Source organism: Amblyomma mixtum, chromosome 7, assembly GCF_055824585.1.
Source record: "Amblyomma mixtum isolate Tamu chromosome 7, ASM5582458v1, whole genome shotgun sequence".
NCBI classification, from domain to species: Eukaryota; Metazoa; Arthropoda; class Arachnida; order Ixodida; family Ixodidae; genus Amblyomma; species Amblyomma mixtum.
In genome coordinates, this window is record NC_143018.1 from 43557028 (window position 1) to 43572260 (window position 15233).

At 46.8% G+C, this 15233-nt stretch overlaps 1 protein-coding gene across 2 annotated transcripts; it reads right to left on the reverse strand.

Annotated features, from left to right (window-relative positions):
- Positions 1-701: 701 nt before the first annotated feature.
- Positions 702-14551, reverse strand: LOC149335825 (ubiquitin-conjugating enzyme E2 N). 2 transcript variants are annotated; one of them, XM_089552383.1, is made up of 5 exons: positions 14414-14551; positions 13787-13888; positions 12943-13087; positions 8469-8609; positions 702-1775 (listed from the first exon to the last, which is right to left on the reverse strand). In XM_089552383.1, the coding sequence occupies exons 1-5, from the start codon at positions 14441-14443 to the stop codon at positions 1738-1740; spliced, it is 456 nt and encodes a 151-aa protein (XP_089408509.1). In that variant the 5' UTR covers positions 14444-14551; the 3' UTR covers positions 702-1737. The 2 variants fall into 2 exon arrangements, with proteins under 2 accessions (XP_089408509.1, XP_089408511.1); XM_089552385.1 differs by lacking the exon at positions 14414-14551 and adding an exon at positions 14090-14287.
- Between the last annotated feature and the right edge of the window lie 682 nt (positions 14552-15233).

Consider the following 15233-nt stretch of genomic DNA (forward strand, 5'->3'; position numbering starts at 1 on the left):
CTGAAACTCCAAGTCATTAAAATTTCTGTACCTGTTCCATTCTTGTAACTAGCTTGCAAGCAGTGCTATGGTGATGAACTTGCACATTTCATCATTTCTATGGTGCAGCTGGCAGTAAGCGAAACTATTTTTACCTTGTTCCTGGTTTGCTAATGCAACCTCTAAACAACCAGTGCATCCTTCAAGTTGTTTCGGTGTCTGCCACAACAGTGGTCCTACAAATGTCTGGCTCAGGACTCCAAACTTTCACTTTGTCATTACCATTCAACAGCATCCAACAAAGAAAAGCTAGAGCCTAGGATTCCGAGATTACCACGTGCCCCTAGCATATCTTCCATTTCATAAATCAGGTGCAACGCTGTGAAAGCTAGCACTCTTGTTTGCACAGCCAACATCTGTGACCAATAAGTAGTGCTCTCCTTGTGGTGACCGAAAAATAGAAACAGCTTTGCCTCCAAGCTTTACACGATACATTTGTGATGAGCTTGATTAAATGCACTCTTATTGCTGATGACACGCTGTCGCTTTCTCACACCTTAGACCACTCTGCCCCAAAGCAAGTGCAGAATAACATGCCTTCCTTTATTTTTTCATGTGGACAGCGTTGCACCTGATGCATGAAACTGAGTTCTGCTGAGAGCACACATAAGGAGCACTTCGAGCATTCAAATGCAACAACACAATAAACTACCCAGCCACAATTTCGGTTTTTAAAAAGGAAAAAAAAAATTTATTTTGAGACTTTGTACACGACCTTAGAAAGGAAGAAAAGAAATCCATGTTTTCCTAAGTGCACGTTTCATGTATAGCAGGCCCCCAGAGGGAGATCGAGGAAAAAAAAAAACGCAACGCTTAGCAAAACCCAACTGCACACATCCACACACTGTTGTCGTCATCCAGAGAAGCCGTGGGCGTCTTGTCGTCGTCGCCTCAACTCGGTACCAAAAACACAAAGGTGGAGAAAAAGGAAAAGCCGCAAGAGGAGGAGGACGAGGGGGGAAAGCAAGCAAGGCGCCACCTGGAGGAAGGCAGTCATGGCAAGAGTTGCAAGTCACCACTTCAAATCATCACCAGAGTGAATGGCATCTCCATCACCACCACCCTTGAGAGACTTAATAGACAAATCACGGGGAACGGAGGGAGGGAAGGGTTATTTACAAAGCCATGACTGCACAAAGGGATTGTGGACAATTTTACCGTGACACCGGGAACTGGGGGGGAAAAAAACAACGAAAAGGAAAAGAAACAAGGGGGGGGGGGGGGGAAGGAGGTGTGCACAGAACATGCAGACACGACGTGTCAAGCAGAACAGAAAAAACAAAGAGAAAAACTTTCAAGAGAAGAACTCGAAGATTAAAAAAAAGGTCCGAGTGGCCAACACGCACGCACACGCTGAAGACCCCTCCTCCCCCCTCTTGCACCATCTTCCTTTCTCCCTCAAGTCCTGCCAGCCCCCACAAGCGATGGATGATGAAAACACGGCGGAAGAAAAAAAAAAAGAAAAACACAATCACGGTGGCAGAGGTGTGGCATCATCATCATCCGTGCTGCCATGTTTGGGCCACATCTGCGGTGCTTGTGTCCTCTTCTCTTCTTTCTCCTCCATTTGTGTACCTAGTACCACGAGTTGCTGTATTTTTTGCCATTATTTTTTTTTTCACTCCCCTTTAAGAAAAAAAGAAACACTTCCAAGCATGATGACGCCACCAGCAGTGCTAGACCTCCTCTTGCTATGCCTCAGCCATTCATCGCATATAGCCTTGTCCATTCTCTCGCTGCAATGAAAAAAGTGGGGAGGAGAACAAAAGAACAGGGGTTACAAACACAAAGCAACAACAACAAAAAAAAGTGCCATACCTCTTTCCTGTTAGCAATGACTACACTCCGCTTCATAGATGAGGTGAAACACTGTCACAGCTAGTGCTCTTTTTTGTGCTGTCTCCATCCGCGATAAAAAAGTAGTGCATTCCTTGCGGCGAGCGAACAATAATAAATGCTTTGCGTGGAGGCTTACTACATGATACATTAGTCGCCAGTTTTATTATAAATGTGCTCTTACTGCCGATGACATGCAGTCACTTTCTCCTGTCTTTAGAACGCTCGGCCAGGAAACAAGCGCAGAGTAACACGCCTCTTTTTATTTCTTGATGCGGACTACTTCCGCACATTTTATAGAGTTGCACCTGATGCATGAAACGGAGTGTAGTTTGAGCTACATGAACCATCAATTCAAGTGGTCAACTTCCATAATAAAATAGCCGAACCCAGATATATCGAACTCAAAGGGGATGATGACGACACAGTTCGATATACTAAAAATGGCGGTACATAGGCTTACCTGGAACCTAGAAGCAAGAATACATTGCACCTATGCTACAGCGACGAGGTTCTTGGAACGACGTGCAGCCCTCCAACATGCTGGCGATACAATGGTCGCTAGGCGTTGCTATGCCTATAACCTGCTTTGCATCAAAGCAGTAGTGGATGGTACTTTGAAACTAGCCACTGCCTATTATAAGACATCTAATCTTGTTACCTGGTCATTTAAATGAAGGTCTCATTAGTTTTTGCAGTACCATCGGCAGCAAAGCATCCCAGGCGAGTTCTGCCGCAACATTTAGTTAAGTTGCCTTCACTGAATGACAATGACGCAGGGCAGAAAATGAGCACAAGAAGAGGTCAAAGACAACTCTCAAGAACACCCCATGTCAACCTCATCACTCGATTTCAAAGCACTAACCCTGCCAGCAGGCGCCGAAGGCCGCACAACCAATGCATCTCCGCATGCGAAAAGTGATCGAAGAGTGCTGTTGGAAGCACCACTTACAAGGGTGTAGCACGAAGTTCGATACACTATGCGACTTTCCTATACCTTTACAGGGTACTCTCAAGGAGATGATCTGGGCGTTGGGTACCATAGAGCCAAGAATTCGAGATATCCGGGTTCGACCGATCTGGGCTCGACCGTATATCATGTTGAAAAGCACACGGAGCAAAAAAAAAATAAAAATGTTTAAATCCTGCAAGCAAGGACCGTCCATAAACAAGTTTAGTAGTCATGGGGCTCAGTCGACTGATAGGTTCAAGTCATGAGCATCTTGCAGAAAGATTTCAAGCATCGTGGCAACAAGCAACCGTGGTGCCATGGCTCATGATACTGGAAAACATCATCAGGTCATCAGAAATTGTCCGCATCATTCTTCCTCTCAACATGAACCAACCCTGCAGGGCACAAAATTCTTTGTGGTTGCCAGCTGTTTGTCCCCAGGTACATAACTGTCGACCATGGCAACATGACCTGATATCACAGAAGAATCGCGCTGATACGAATCTCATGGCGTCACAAAAAGTGTTCACATCACCGCAAGTAAGAGCAAAATTAGAATGCTGAAACACCGGAAATGCATCACTGTATACACTTATGTAAGGGCCGCACCTTTTTTTTTTTCGGTTTTGATGGGATGCTTTTCTAGACTACAATGCAGCCCTAAAAACGCGTCCCCCTTTCGTGCTGCAACACCCATTTTTATGGTCAATCAGCTCAGCCCTGGCGAATCCTTCAAATACGTGATGCACTAAAAGTATGGCTGATAGGGCACGCATCCGATGACCGGCGCAAATTAACTGATACAGCGTTGGAGTGACAGTAATGATGCCTTGGCCGACGACTCCGAGCAGAGTTCCTCACACGCGACCCGCGGCCGTCAGTGTGAGGTGGCCTTCACCTGGCCTGCTTTTCCATGCACTTCACTGACGAAGGCCTTTGAAAATAAGTCATGCTACATTCAATTTAATGTGAGGTTATCGTGTTATGGCAAACTGCCGACAAAGTTAGACCTTGTACGACAAATTGCGACTCGATTCAAAGCACTTTCACAGCAGCTTCAACGCAAAGCACTCTAGGCCTAGCGACACCAGGTGAAGGGTGTGCTCAAGCCTGACAGGTGCCGTGCTACCACAAGGAAACGTGCCGCTAGTGTGGGTGGATGTCATATTGTGACGAAGACGAAGCTGGCAGTGGCGCGGGACGGAGCTCTCGCGCTAGGCCAGCGGCCATTAAATCATCTCTTGTTCATGGTTCACTACGCCTCATTCTTCGGCTGGCCGCCACGTTACAATATTACCTTGCAACATGTTTTGTCCTTTCTGATGCGAACAGCGAGCAGACAAGACGAGTGAGCAACGCTAATGCACATGTTCACGAACATGCGGACAAAATTATGCACATATGAAACAATTATTCTGGCTGATTTTTTTTTATCTTTTTTTTTTTTTTTTTCAGATTACACGCTGCGCAGTTCGGGATGGGGGTGGCCCTTGCACAAGTATATACGGCTGAAGGAATTTGTTTCGGCCATACCACTGCTCAGTGCTTGAGGGTGCATACTGAATGACCGGCAGTCATGGCTTCTGCATACGTATGACCCGCAAGGGCAAGGAAGAGTGTTCCAACAATGTGCATAAAATTTCACAAACCGTACCATACCGAATTTCATATCAACCATGAATTAACATCACACAGTACACAGGCCTCTAGAATTTCACCCCCATCAAAATGTGGCCACGCCTGTGAACAGGTGCCAGAAATAACTGGTGGTCACTGGGAGAGCTCGAATCATTCCTGAATACTGATGACAACAACCATGGTGATTCTAGGTTGTCACCAAGCAGTTGTTCAGCAATTAATGCAATGCATGTTCAGTTTCGAATAGAAATCCTGTCATGCCACATAAGGAGAAGCCCAGCAGTGAGTAGCCTACGGGATGTATGCATACAAGGCATGCCACTCAGAAAAGCCACTGCAGAAACTTCCCGTCACCACCCGGGCCAGTGAAGCACAAAGGCCTCCCCAGCAATCTGCAGTCATTCCTGTTCTGTGCCAACCATGACTTCACAAAACTGAAACCTAACAGCTCTGCCCGATCTCCCCACACACAGCACTTGCCCACATTGGGTGCATCCACTTTTCAACAATAAAAGACCACTGCCCAAAGAGATCCACGGCCTTCCTTCCTAGTCCACTCCCTTGCATAATCTAAGGTAAAACCTTGTGGACCCACGTTTGCCGTCTATACCACTCTACTGTCCTTCCATCTCTAAAGAAGTTCCTTCGTTACCCCCTAGCCCCCAAGGAACCTTCTCATCACCCATCAAACCTAACGGGAGTAGAATCAAGCCCAGTTATAGCAGACCCGACAGTCAGGCACATTGCATTGGTTAATATCAATTTGAAGTTCGTAGTAACTGAGCTTCCTGTTTTACATAAAGATAGTCCTACATGCCGGCACCTTCAGAACACAGCCTATCAAGGTACTTTGCAAGCTCTCCAGTGCAATCCCGTGTTCCTTGCCGAAGACCATGCTCATGACGAGCTGCTTAAAGGGGCTGCGAAACACTGCCTGGGGGAATACCGGCTATACTTCAGGTGGGTTCTTTATGTCACACAGATGCTGAATCGATGCACAGGAACGGGAGTTGTTCAGTGGAGAAATTTCAAAATACAAGCAAACAAAACGCTGCCCTCAACTTGATTTTGGCGGGGCTTCCCACTCCTACTTCGCTCTCCCAATGACGGCACCTGGCGCAACCAATCAAAACAGCCAGCCAGAGCACGTCGCAGAAGTTTGCACTCCATGGTTGCCTGCTCCCTGTAACTCGTTCTTGCTGAGACTGGAACGTTGTTTCCATGCCAGAGCGCCCCTGGTGGTGTATTTTTATTTTACTTGCTTTGCAGGGCTTTTATCTAAGACAAACAAATTGTTTTTGTTGATCTAATATAAAACGCAGACAGGTGACAAAATGTGTCTATTTATTCACACAATTTGCAGGATATTTACTGTTTGTCCGGCCATCAAGCTCGCGCCAGGTGATGTCATATCCGCTGCTAAAAACCCGCCACTGTGTGGCGACACCATCAGAGCCATGAAGTTGTTTTTGGGAGGACATTAAAATATTAAAAAACGGAATGTATGCGGTATTACCGACGCTAATAGCACCATTGTAACTGCCTGTATGCAATCAACAGGCAAAACAGTTAACTAAGATTGTGTTTCTGGGCCCCTTTAAAGGACAAGACATATACCTAAGGATTGGATATTTTCAGTTTAATCCGAAAAATGCTGATACAAGCTAGCCAAATTGATGGACTAAGTTGTGCAGTCGTGCCCTTTCAAGCATAGATCTGCAGCTTTACACACACTCGCTCCTCTGCAGACATGCTGTCTACTGTGTAGCGGTGTTTCCTCATTGTCGCCAATCGCTTACCGCCATGACTTAATCTGATTATTTTTTCACCCCATCTCCTAACACTGACACGAAACTATGTGTGAGCACCACCAAAAGGTGCCACACTAGGGCTGTAAGAGGGGGGGGGGGGGGTCGACTTACAACTGAAACCAAAGCATGGCACCATAAATAAAGGCAAGCAGCCAAACGAGATGTCATGGATGCTACAGCGTGGTTGCAATATTATGTTTGCTCTACAGCTCTACCCAGTAGCATTCGGCTATTTAGCGTGCTTGTTTGAAAGGATTTTTACTTCTTTTTTTACTTTCAACTGTGCACACAGCGCTCAAGGGAGTGCCAATAGCTGATAGAAGGGCCGCTGTTCCAATCACTGCGGCATTGCCACTCAAAACAACAGCGCTTCCGGGGAGTGCTGGAAGCTCATGGAACAGCTCACACCGCTCACGCGTAGTTTCTCTTTGGCCCTGTTTGAAGCGTTTGATGACTGCCAGCCATGTTTTACCAGTTTTTAATGTAGTGCTTCGTCAATCGTCATTTGTGCTGCGGAAGCATCCGGCGCTCGTTCACAGCTGCAATCAATGGCTAATACTCTTTACGCAGAAGAAACGAACAACTGCACGTCGGGCCGCAAGTCCAACGTACCTGAATGGGTGATATACAGGTGAGGCAAAATTTTCAGCTGTTGCATGCAACAACCAGTGCGGCTGTTTGTGAAGTGTGGGATTTCGATGGGCGACGGAGTTAGAATGACTTGCTGTGGGATGACGATAGTGCTAATGCAGACGTGGTGCAAGTGTGGCTGAGTAGTACGGTGACTACGAGCAGTACAGCGACACACGTCACGTGATCGAGTAGATGGGTCGCGAGGAGAATCAGAGAAGCAGTACAAAACAGCGGAAGAAAAAGAACATGCGAGGTGAACCATGACTCAAGTTTGCCCCCTGCGCTGCAAGTGTAGTGGATGCGCTCCTATCACATGTGGAGAGAACTACATGGGGCAAACAGGAAGGTGTGGGAATAACCATCTGCAGGAGGCAACAGCACTTCTTTGAAAGGTGCTCCCTCCTCAAAGTTAGCCTTGCATTACAAGGAATGTTGTCGTACTCCCCCCTTGCACTATATTTTCAACGAAGCTAAAGTCCTGCACAGACATAATAATGAATTCTTAAGAGAAATCATTCAATCCATTCACAAGAACAGTGGAACGAATGTAAGCACACCTTTTGTTGTCATGCATGACGGTGATTGGTATGGTTTGGTTTACTGGGGTTTAACGTCCCAAAGCGACTGAGGCTATGAGAGACGCCGTAGTGAAGGGCTCCGGAGATTTCGACCACCTGGGGTTCTTTAACGTGCACTGACATCGCACAGCACACGAGCCTCTAGAATTTCGCCTTCAAAAAATTCAGCCACCGCGGCCGGGATCGAACCCGCGTCTTTCGGGTCAGCAGCCGAGCGCCGTAGCCACTGAGCCACCGCGGCGGGGTGAGTAAAGGTATCTCCACGCACACGACTGAAGCATGGATGTTGATTATTCTTAGCACATGTACACTTGGTTGCAAAAACTGTACTTTTGCAGTTTTCCTTCTTTTAAATGAACTTTCAGTACAGTCAGCACCTACTGTCGCTGCGCTGTTTATGAAAAGTCATGCACCAACGAAATCAACGTGCAATTCTACTGAAGCAAAGCATATCATGTGACTGATATTCGAACTTCTCAAATCGCTGCAATTGGTTGAAGACAAACTGTGGGCAGTAGCATTGCTTTCAGTGCGCCGCGAGCGCTGAAAATTTGGAATTTTTAAACATTATTTGAAATTACCAAGCTTGTTATTAAGGACCAGTACCTGGCATGAACACTCATTAGCCTTCAATTTACAATAAGGCAAGCATTTTATACCATCCTTACAACCATTTTATGGGCCCTTTAAATCTTCAGCTTTTGCCTTCGCTTCCGCTGAAGATCTTGAGTGTATTCCCAGTGCTCTTTCTGCATTCCCAACTGGCAGGAATCCCTCTTCAGCACTGCAGTACTAACAAATCAAAAACATGGTACCACCTGGGGACTGCCACACTCACGAGATCTGCTAGTGGCACCCACTACTGCCTTAACCCCCCAGTAACCATGACTGATAAATGCCCAAGGTAAAGTGCTCAACCCCATTCTGTCCAACACCATTTCACAAGGTGATGGATGGAGCAGCAGCAGCAGCAGCAGAGACCTGTTTTGATGGCTTCTGCCTCGTTGACCTTCCACTGCTCGGCCACATCATTCGCCAGAGGGTCATCCGGGTTTGGAGCACTCAGCAGAGCCTGGATGGACAGCAGCACCGTGCGGATCTGGAGCGCCGGGCTCCACTTGTCTGGAAAGGAACAAACACGTTTAAATTATGCAGGAGGTCCAAGCACATCCATTATACACGCACAGCTCAAAAAGACAGACAATGGCACGTGGCAGTGACAAGCACAATCAAGCTCCCAACGAGGGCAGAGTTCAATGAAGGCTGGGAACCTCGGCTGAATGTACCAAGTGATGAGATAGAGGCTGAGAGGTTGCCTAGTTCAACAAAGTGCTACTTCACTGAACTGTCTTGAACTTGTGTGTCACTCAAAGAAAAATATCTATTAGGAAGAAGCTTCAAGAAAATGAACAAGAAATAAAAAAGACAGTTCTTTTTAACAAGCTTCACACACTGTGAACACACAACTGAAATGAACTGCATGACCAAGTACTATTCTAACCCAAAGGCAGTTCACCTGCTTGTAAGACAATGAGCAGCTGCTGGAATCACTTGGAAGAAAATGCTGAACATACCATCTTAAAAAAAAAAAAGAACAGTAATTCTATAATGCAAGGCTACCTGAATAATAAAAAAATCTCGAACTGGTCACAAATGACCACAAACCCCGTTTACAATAAGGAAACATGCACTGACAAATTCTACGAGCAGCGCTGTCACCTCTGATTGGCCAAGCCCGTTGTGACAATAGGATCAGTTAGCAGTGTGCACAAGCAGCAGTGCTGTAGATACATACAAGCACATACTTTACAGTTACTATGCAGGCCTGAACATATACGAACTCGCAGTGCTCTCGCTGCTTGAGAAGCATGGTGTCATACGACAAAGAGGCAGAATAATAACACAAACCATGCTTCAGTGCTTCAACTGTTCTCTTCTGTTGTGAAACAGGAACAAAGAGGTTTGCTGCCTTTATGGGCAACGCTTACATGATGCATTTACTTGCACACGTATTTAACATCCATTAATTTTCGCCAGGTAACTCATCAGAAGAGTTCGCCCGTCGAACCATGGTCCACATTATTCTGTGCACGACAAACATGTTTGGGCCAGTAGCTGTGACACAGCTGCGACAATGTGCACACAGTGCCCACATTTTCTCAAGTGGTGTGCACTGGTGTTTTGCATTACTGTGGTGTGTATCCAGGACCAGTTTTTGAGTGGACGAGCTTACAGCGATTGCACTCACCAGAGGGAATAGCTTTCATGAAAGCCCACTACAGGTTCACAATTCCGCCTGCCGTCAAAAACCTTGAGGCCCAAGGCACAAGCGTCCATGCTGTATCCACACAGGTTGTCAAATTGGAAGAAAATCTGTGCTCTCTGACCATACCAGATGCGAAATTCCCCATACAACCCATCCGTCAAAATCTGGTTTCGTTTATGGGGTTTAACGTCCCAAAGCGACTCAGGCTAAGAGGGATGCCGTAGTGAAAGGCTCCGGAAATTTCGACCACCTGGGGTTCCTTAACATGCACTGACATCGCACAGCACACGGGCCTCTAGAATTTTGCCTCCATCAAAATTCGACCGCCACGGGCGGGATCAAACCCACGTCTTTCGGGTCAGCAGCCGAGCATCATAACCACTGACACGGTAGACACTTCCTAAGCTTGCGTTCATTGCCGAATCACCCTTCTGAAAACCACCACTGCGACACCACTGGTGCTGGTATGACCTGCTGCCTTGCAAGTGATTTTGAGCATGTTCTGAATATGCTGGCCGAACCAGCGGCTGCTTGGCCTTCCAGTGCACACCTAGCCACAGATTCCAGTGCTTCTTTCGCACCCGTGAATGCACCTACCGGCTCAAAAAACTAGTCACATTAGGCAATGAGAAAAGCTGCAGTAACGTTTATCACAGCTATGGCATGGTCACAAGTGTTTTGAGAAACTCACTTCTGCACAGTAAGCCTCGTGGTTTCTTTCATCAAATGATCAATATTATTACAACTGCGAAAAAGGTGCGAGTGGGTTCACCTAACATTAGCAAAAAGGACGCAGATGTTGGTCATGTCAATGTGCAACTATAATACTGTGTTTTAAGCACAGCCACCTGTGCTTATGACAACGCCACACACTGGACGGCTCAGGTTAATTGGTATGGGTGCAATGTGAAGCAAATGGCCTAAATTTCATTCGAAACGTATTATGATCACTGTTCAAAATAGAAAAGCCCCAGAAGCTTTCCAATTTTTAACAAAATCAGCTCCAAGCCTGCACTCGTTTTGAGACTCTTCTCTTCTTGTGGTTAACCCGTTTGCAACATTCCCTTACTAATGCACACCCATATCCTGTAACCCAATGAAACACTTATAAACAGATGCAGATATACGCAAAGCAAGCAGCCAAAATAGAAAGTGAGATGTGCAGTACACACAGGTAGGCCCACTACAGGTGGGGCCCTCGCACTGCCTTACATGCCTTGCAATCGCTAGTCACTGATGCGGCGCTTTTTGAAAGACAACACCGATGGTCCTGGCAGCGCTTTGTAAGACGCAGTGGTGAGCTGGCACCTCTGAGCACTTTTTTTTTTATAAACTTTTCTGGTTACTGGGACGCTGCAGTGTCCCGCTAGTGACCAAGCATGCGCGAAATGTTCCGCAGTCACTATTACCTTGTGTCACAAGTAGTTTGTCATGCAGTGGAAGCAACAAGCACGAGTCGCCGGCTTCCAGACCTGCCTAGTTGGCTCCTCAGCATATGAGACTAGCATGCTTGTGGAAGCCATTGTCTCTTGCCAGCCTCGCGCTCGTAACTTGCCCTCCACTGCGAACTTATGGGATGAAGTATAGATGCTATTGTACCTAGTTCCTGTTCTGAAACCAGCACTGGCTGATACAGTTGCAACGAGCATCAACTGCATGGTGCTCCAGTTGTTTTCCCCAGCAGTCGCTATGTGCGCAGAGTGCGTGATCCCGCTTCTCCGAAGGTGTTACATGCTACTAGTTGCCAGGAACGCGCATATGTGCACAAAGAGAGGTGAAGCCCAAAGTTTTCACCGTAGAAGTGGGGTGCGTACGTTGGAAAGTGCAGTTTTAAACAATACTGCAAGTGTGGCACGGCTTGATGACGCACTCCAATGAACGTTTCGTGCATGCTTGGTCACTAAAGTGACACTGCACAGACCAGCGGCTACAAGAGTTCAAATTGCACAGGGTTTTAGTGGTGCCAATACACCAGCAGCTGCTCTTAACAAGGTGCTGTGATAGCCATCGCACAGAACACCACCAGAACTGTCAGCACCGTCATTCAGAAAGCACCATACCGACGACATGCGAATAAAGGGCATGTGGAGCAGCGTAAGAGCCAAGCCTGCAGGAGGCATGCCTAAGTGCGCTGCAATTTTCAGTTTCTTTGGCACCCAGTTGGGTGGCACTGAATGCAGTTTTCACTTTGGCTGCCTGCTTCATTCACTTATCATCATCATCATGTATATGTGGTTGGTTATGGTTTATGGGGTTTAACGTCCCAAAGCGACTAAGGCTATGAGAGACGCCGTAGTGGAGGGCTCCGGAAATTTCGACCACCTGGGGTTCTTTAACGTGCACTGACATCGCACAGTACACGGGCCTCTAGAATTTCTCCTCCAAAGAAATTCTAGCCGCCGCGACCGGGATCGAACCCGCGTCCTTTGGGTCAGCAGCCGAGCACCATAACCACTGAACCACTGCGGCGGCCATCATGTGTATGTGTCCACGGACTTCAGACAACAGTAGGTACATAATAGTGGATGTATGGAAGAAATTTCGTGGTCATGATCATAAGTGAGGCTGATTTACCAAATCAGGCCCATAGAAATCATCATGTGAAGTGCCACATCGCCACAGAGCAGGTTACTTCTAACCACAATTCCACTCTCTCACTGTATAGTACCCCGATTTCCGCTTTTGCCTCCTGGCTCATGTTGCAGTTTCTTTAACTGCAATTTTTGTTCAAAAGCATATCAGAATGCAACCTAAGAGGTTGCATTCCGCAGTGCAATGGTAATGCTGCAGTGCAGGACCAATGGTAAACGCTGCTAAAAAAATAATTAAAAACCTACTTCAAGCAAGCGGATTCAAATTCCTATCTTAGTTTTATATAATGCAGTTGATAATCCACTGTGCGACAAAACAATGCAAATGAGCGGTTTTAACAGTGGTTTGTTCTCATGAAATTTTTTTTTCTCGCTATACAGCCGTCTGATAGAAAGCTGGGGGACTGCACTGCTTAAAGGAAATGAAACCATGCCATTCCGGAACATGCAGAACGGTGTTCTTTCAAGGCCTCAATGCCAACATCTTTCTCGAGTCGCCTAGACCACATGGAACTTGGGCAAATAGTCACACGAAGAGGCCACAAAGCTGTCAGCAGAACAATCTACAACTGTCCAGAGGCATGAAAGATCCGCGCACCTTTGAGGATATCCAGGCATATGCGACCCAGCTTGTCAATGTTGGGGTGGTAGATCTTGGTCATGAAGCGCACTTTGGGGGCAAGCATGGGGTACTCTTCGGGAAGGAACAGCTCCAATTTGAACACGCCGCCTTCAAAAGGCGACTGCGGAGAGGAAACGCAAAATGTCAGTGACAAAAAAAAGCTCGGTAACATGGCAAGGCACCACATCATTGCAAACACATGCCCACCTTTTGAAAAAAAGGTGAGTGAAGGCAACAAGACGCAAAAAAACGCTGCATATTCAAAGAAGTTTATCACATTTCTCCCCAATTGAAGCACACACCCAGCCAAAAGTAGAAACCCCGGCACCCGACTAGGCATTACATAATTCAAACACTGCATGTACACACTACCACCAGTCCTCTCGAGTTATGCAATCTAATTCGTTGACGAACACAATCATCGGTCATTTTGTGAAACGAGGTAAATGAGTGCCTCCATGCGCGTTCAATTCCTCTCCAGAGAACGCACAGGAAGCCTGCGAGCTCCTATCCACACTAACCAACGGAAGAACACCCCGGACTACGCGATAAGACTGTACCAAATGAAACTCACCGGCGAAGCGAATCGCCAAATTGAATGAAAAGTTTCGAAAAGAAAAAGAAAAAACCTCGACGCAAGCTTATCCGCCATCCAGGCGTTCCTGGAGTGGCCTGGGCGTTCTTTACAGGCTTCTGTTTACGCCGATCGCTGCTGTTTCCTGTACACCCCAGTACCCTCCCGTACCTTGAACACGATAAAAAAAAAGATGAAATCAGAAGCTTAGAGGTCAAGGTTTCGTTAAGACGCCGGTACACTTACCCCTTCGGGACCGGTTACAATGACGTGAAAGTACCTCGCGTTGCTTTCGTCTGGAACTGCACTAATACCCGGCACAGGTTCAGCCATGAGGCGCTGAGTTTCCTGCAAGACAGAGAAACGTAGCTGGGTCAGCACCCTAATCGGATCGGGATCGACCGTGAAACGACTAAACAGAACAGACACTCAGAAACGCTGGACAAAAAATGTCGAGAAATTGAGCGGGCACAAGATGCGCAAAGTATTCGCGGGTCACGAGAACTCCGCGTGGGTCTCACTTTCCGTGTCGGTAGCAAAAGAACTTACTCGAATCGAATAATTGCACTCCGCCCATGACGGCTACCGGGCAAGTGCTTTCGGCTCGCAAAGCGCGGCGCCTGCGATCCCGCAAGCTCGAAACCAGGTTCGAAATCGTTTGAAACGAAGTTCGCCTCTGCCGTTCGACTAGGTCGCGGCTACAGTGCGATTTTCTAGCGACCCAAGTGAGCAAAAGCCGGCTATCCCCGGAGTCAGGCCTAATGTCAACGTCATACTGGCAGGGTTCCATGGCAGCGAGCGCCGGCGTTGAGCGAAGCGGCGTTCGTTCGCACCGCAGTGTCCCCGACCCGGGACGGATGCGAGCTTATTTACCTTGATTATTCTCCTCGGTAATGCAGACATTGTGCGGAATTACTACGATTATATTATCCAAGGAGCGAACAAAGAAGCACAGCGCCAAGCACTCTCATACGGCGACCATCACCGCTTTGCTGACGCCCATCAACCGCATTACCGTACGTAGTACTTTTCTTTTCTTTTATTTTTTAAACTATTGTTCTTTGCTATGCATTCATGCTGCCGGGAAAAGTCATGCCAGAGTAAAAAAATTTATGATTGTACTTGTTTTTATTTATAAAATTTATATTCAAAACCGAAACTAAATTTTAATCTGATATGGGCTTAAAGTGTTCGTTTTGCTGTGCACCATACACAGTGATGCCAACCCTAGGGATTTATCCCTAGATCTAGGGGTTTTTTTTTGCTTCAGGGATCTAGCGTCTTTTTTGTGAAATCTAGGGATTTTGAGAGGCCGTAGAATTGCTACTCTAAGCGGCTTAATGGCAGGTGTATCTGATTATTTTGCGCTTGGAACAGAATAAACTATGAAAAATGCTAATTACTACTCCTTTATTTTTAGTATTCTGCCGAGCCGAGAAAGGGCGAAAGCAGTTCTGCAACGCGAAATTATCGACTGCTGCACAGGGAGGAAAAACGAAACCATGTGAATTTCAAACTGTTTAACGTGCGTGCCATCTATGGCGCTTCGAGTGACTGCTCCTCTACGAAAGATGAAGTTGAATTTTGACTTGTAGTGTCTGGATCGACGCGCTACGTTTACGCTCACCGCTTACCTTTACCAAAAAGTGCCACAATTGTTCGCATTCTCGACGTATGCTAGACCACTTGATTT

What these genes read in the sequence shown, in the direction of transcription:
- LOC149335825 (XM_089552383.1), bottom strand. Translation starts at nt 14,443, where the DNA reads ATGTCTGCATTACCGAGGAGAATAATCAAG. An exon ending in ATGCCTGGATATCCTCAAAG is followed by an intron (nt 8,610 to 12,942) that starts GTGCGCGGATCT and finishes GTTCCTTTCCAG; the next exon opens with ACAAGTGGAGCCCGGCGCTC. An exon ending in GGCAGAAGCCATCAAAACAG is followed by an intron (nt 1,776 to 8,468) that starts GTCTCTGCTGCT and finishes TTTTCATTGCAG; the next exon opens with CGAGAGAATGGACAAGGCTA.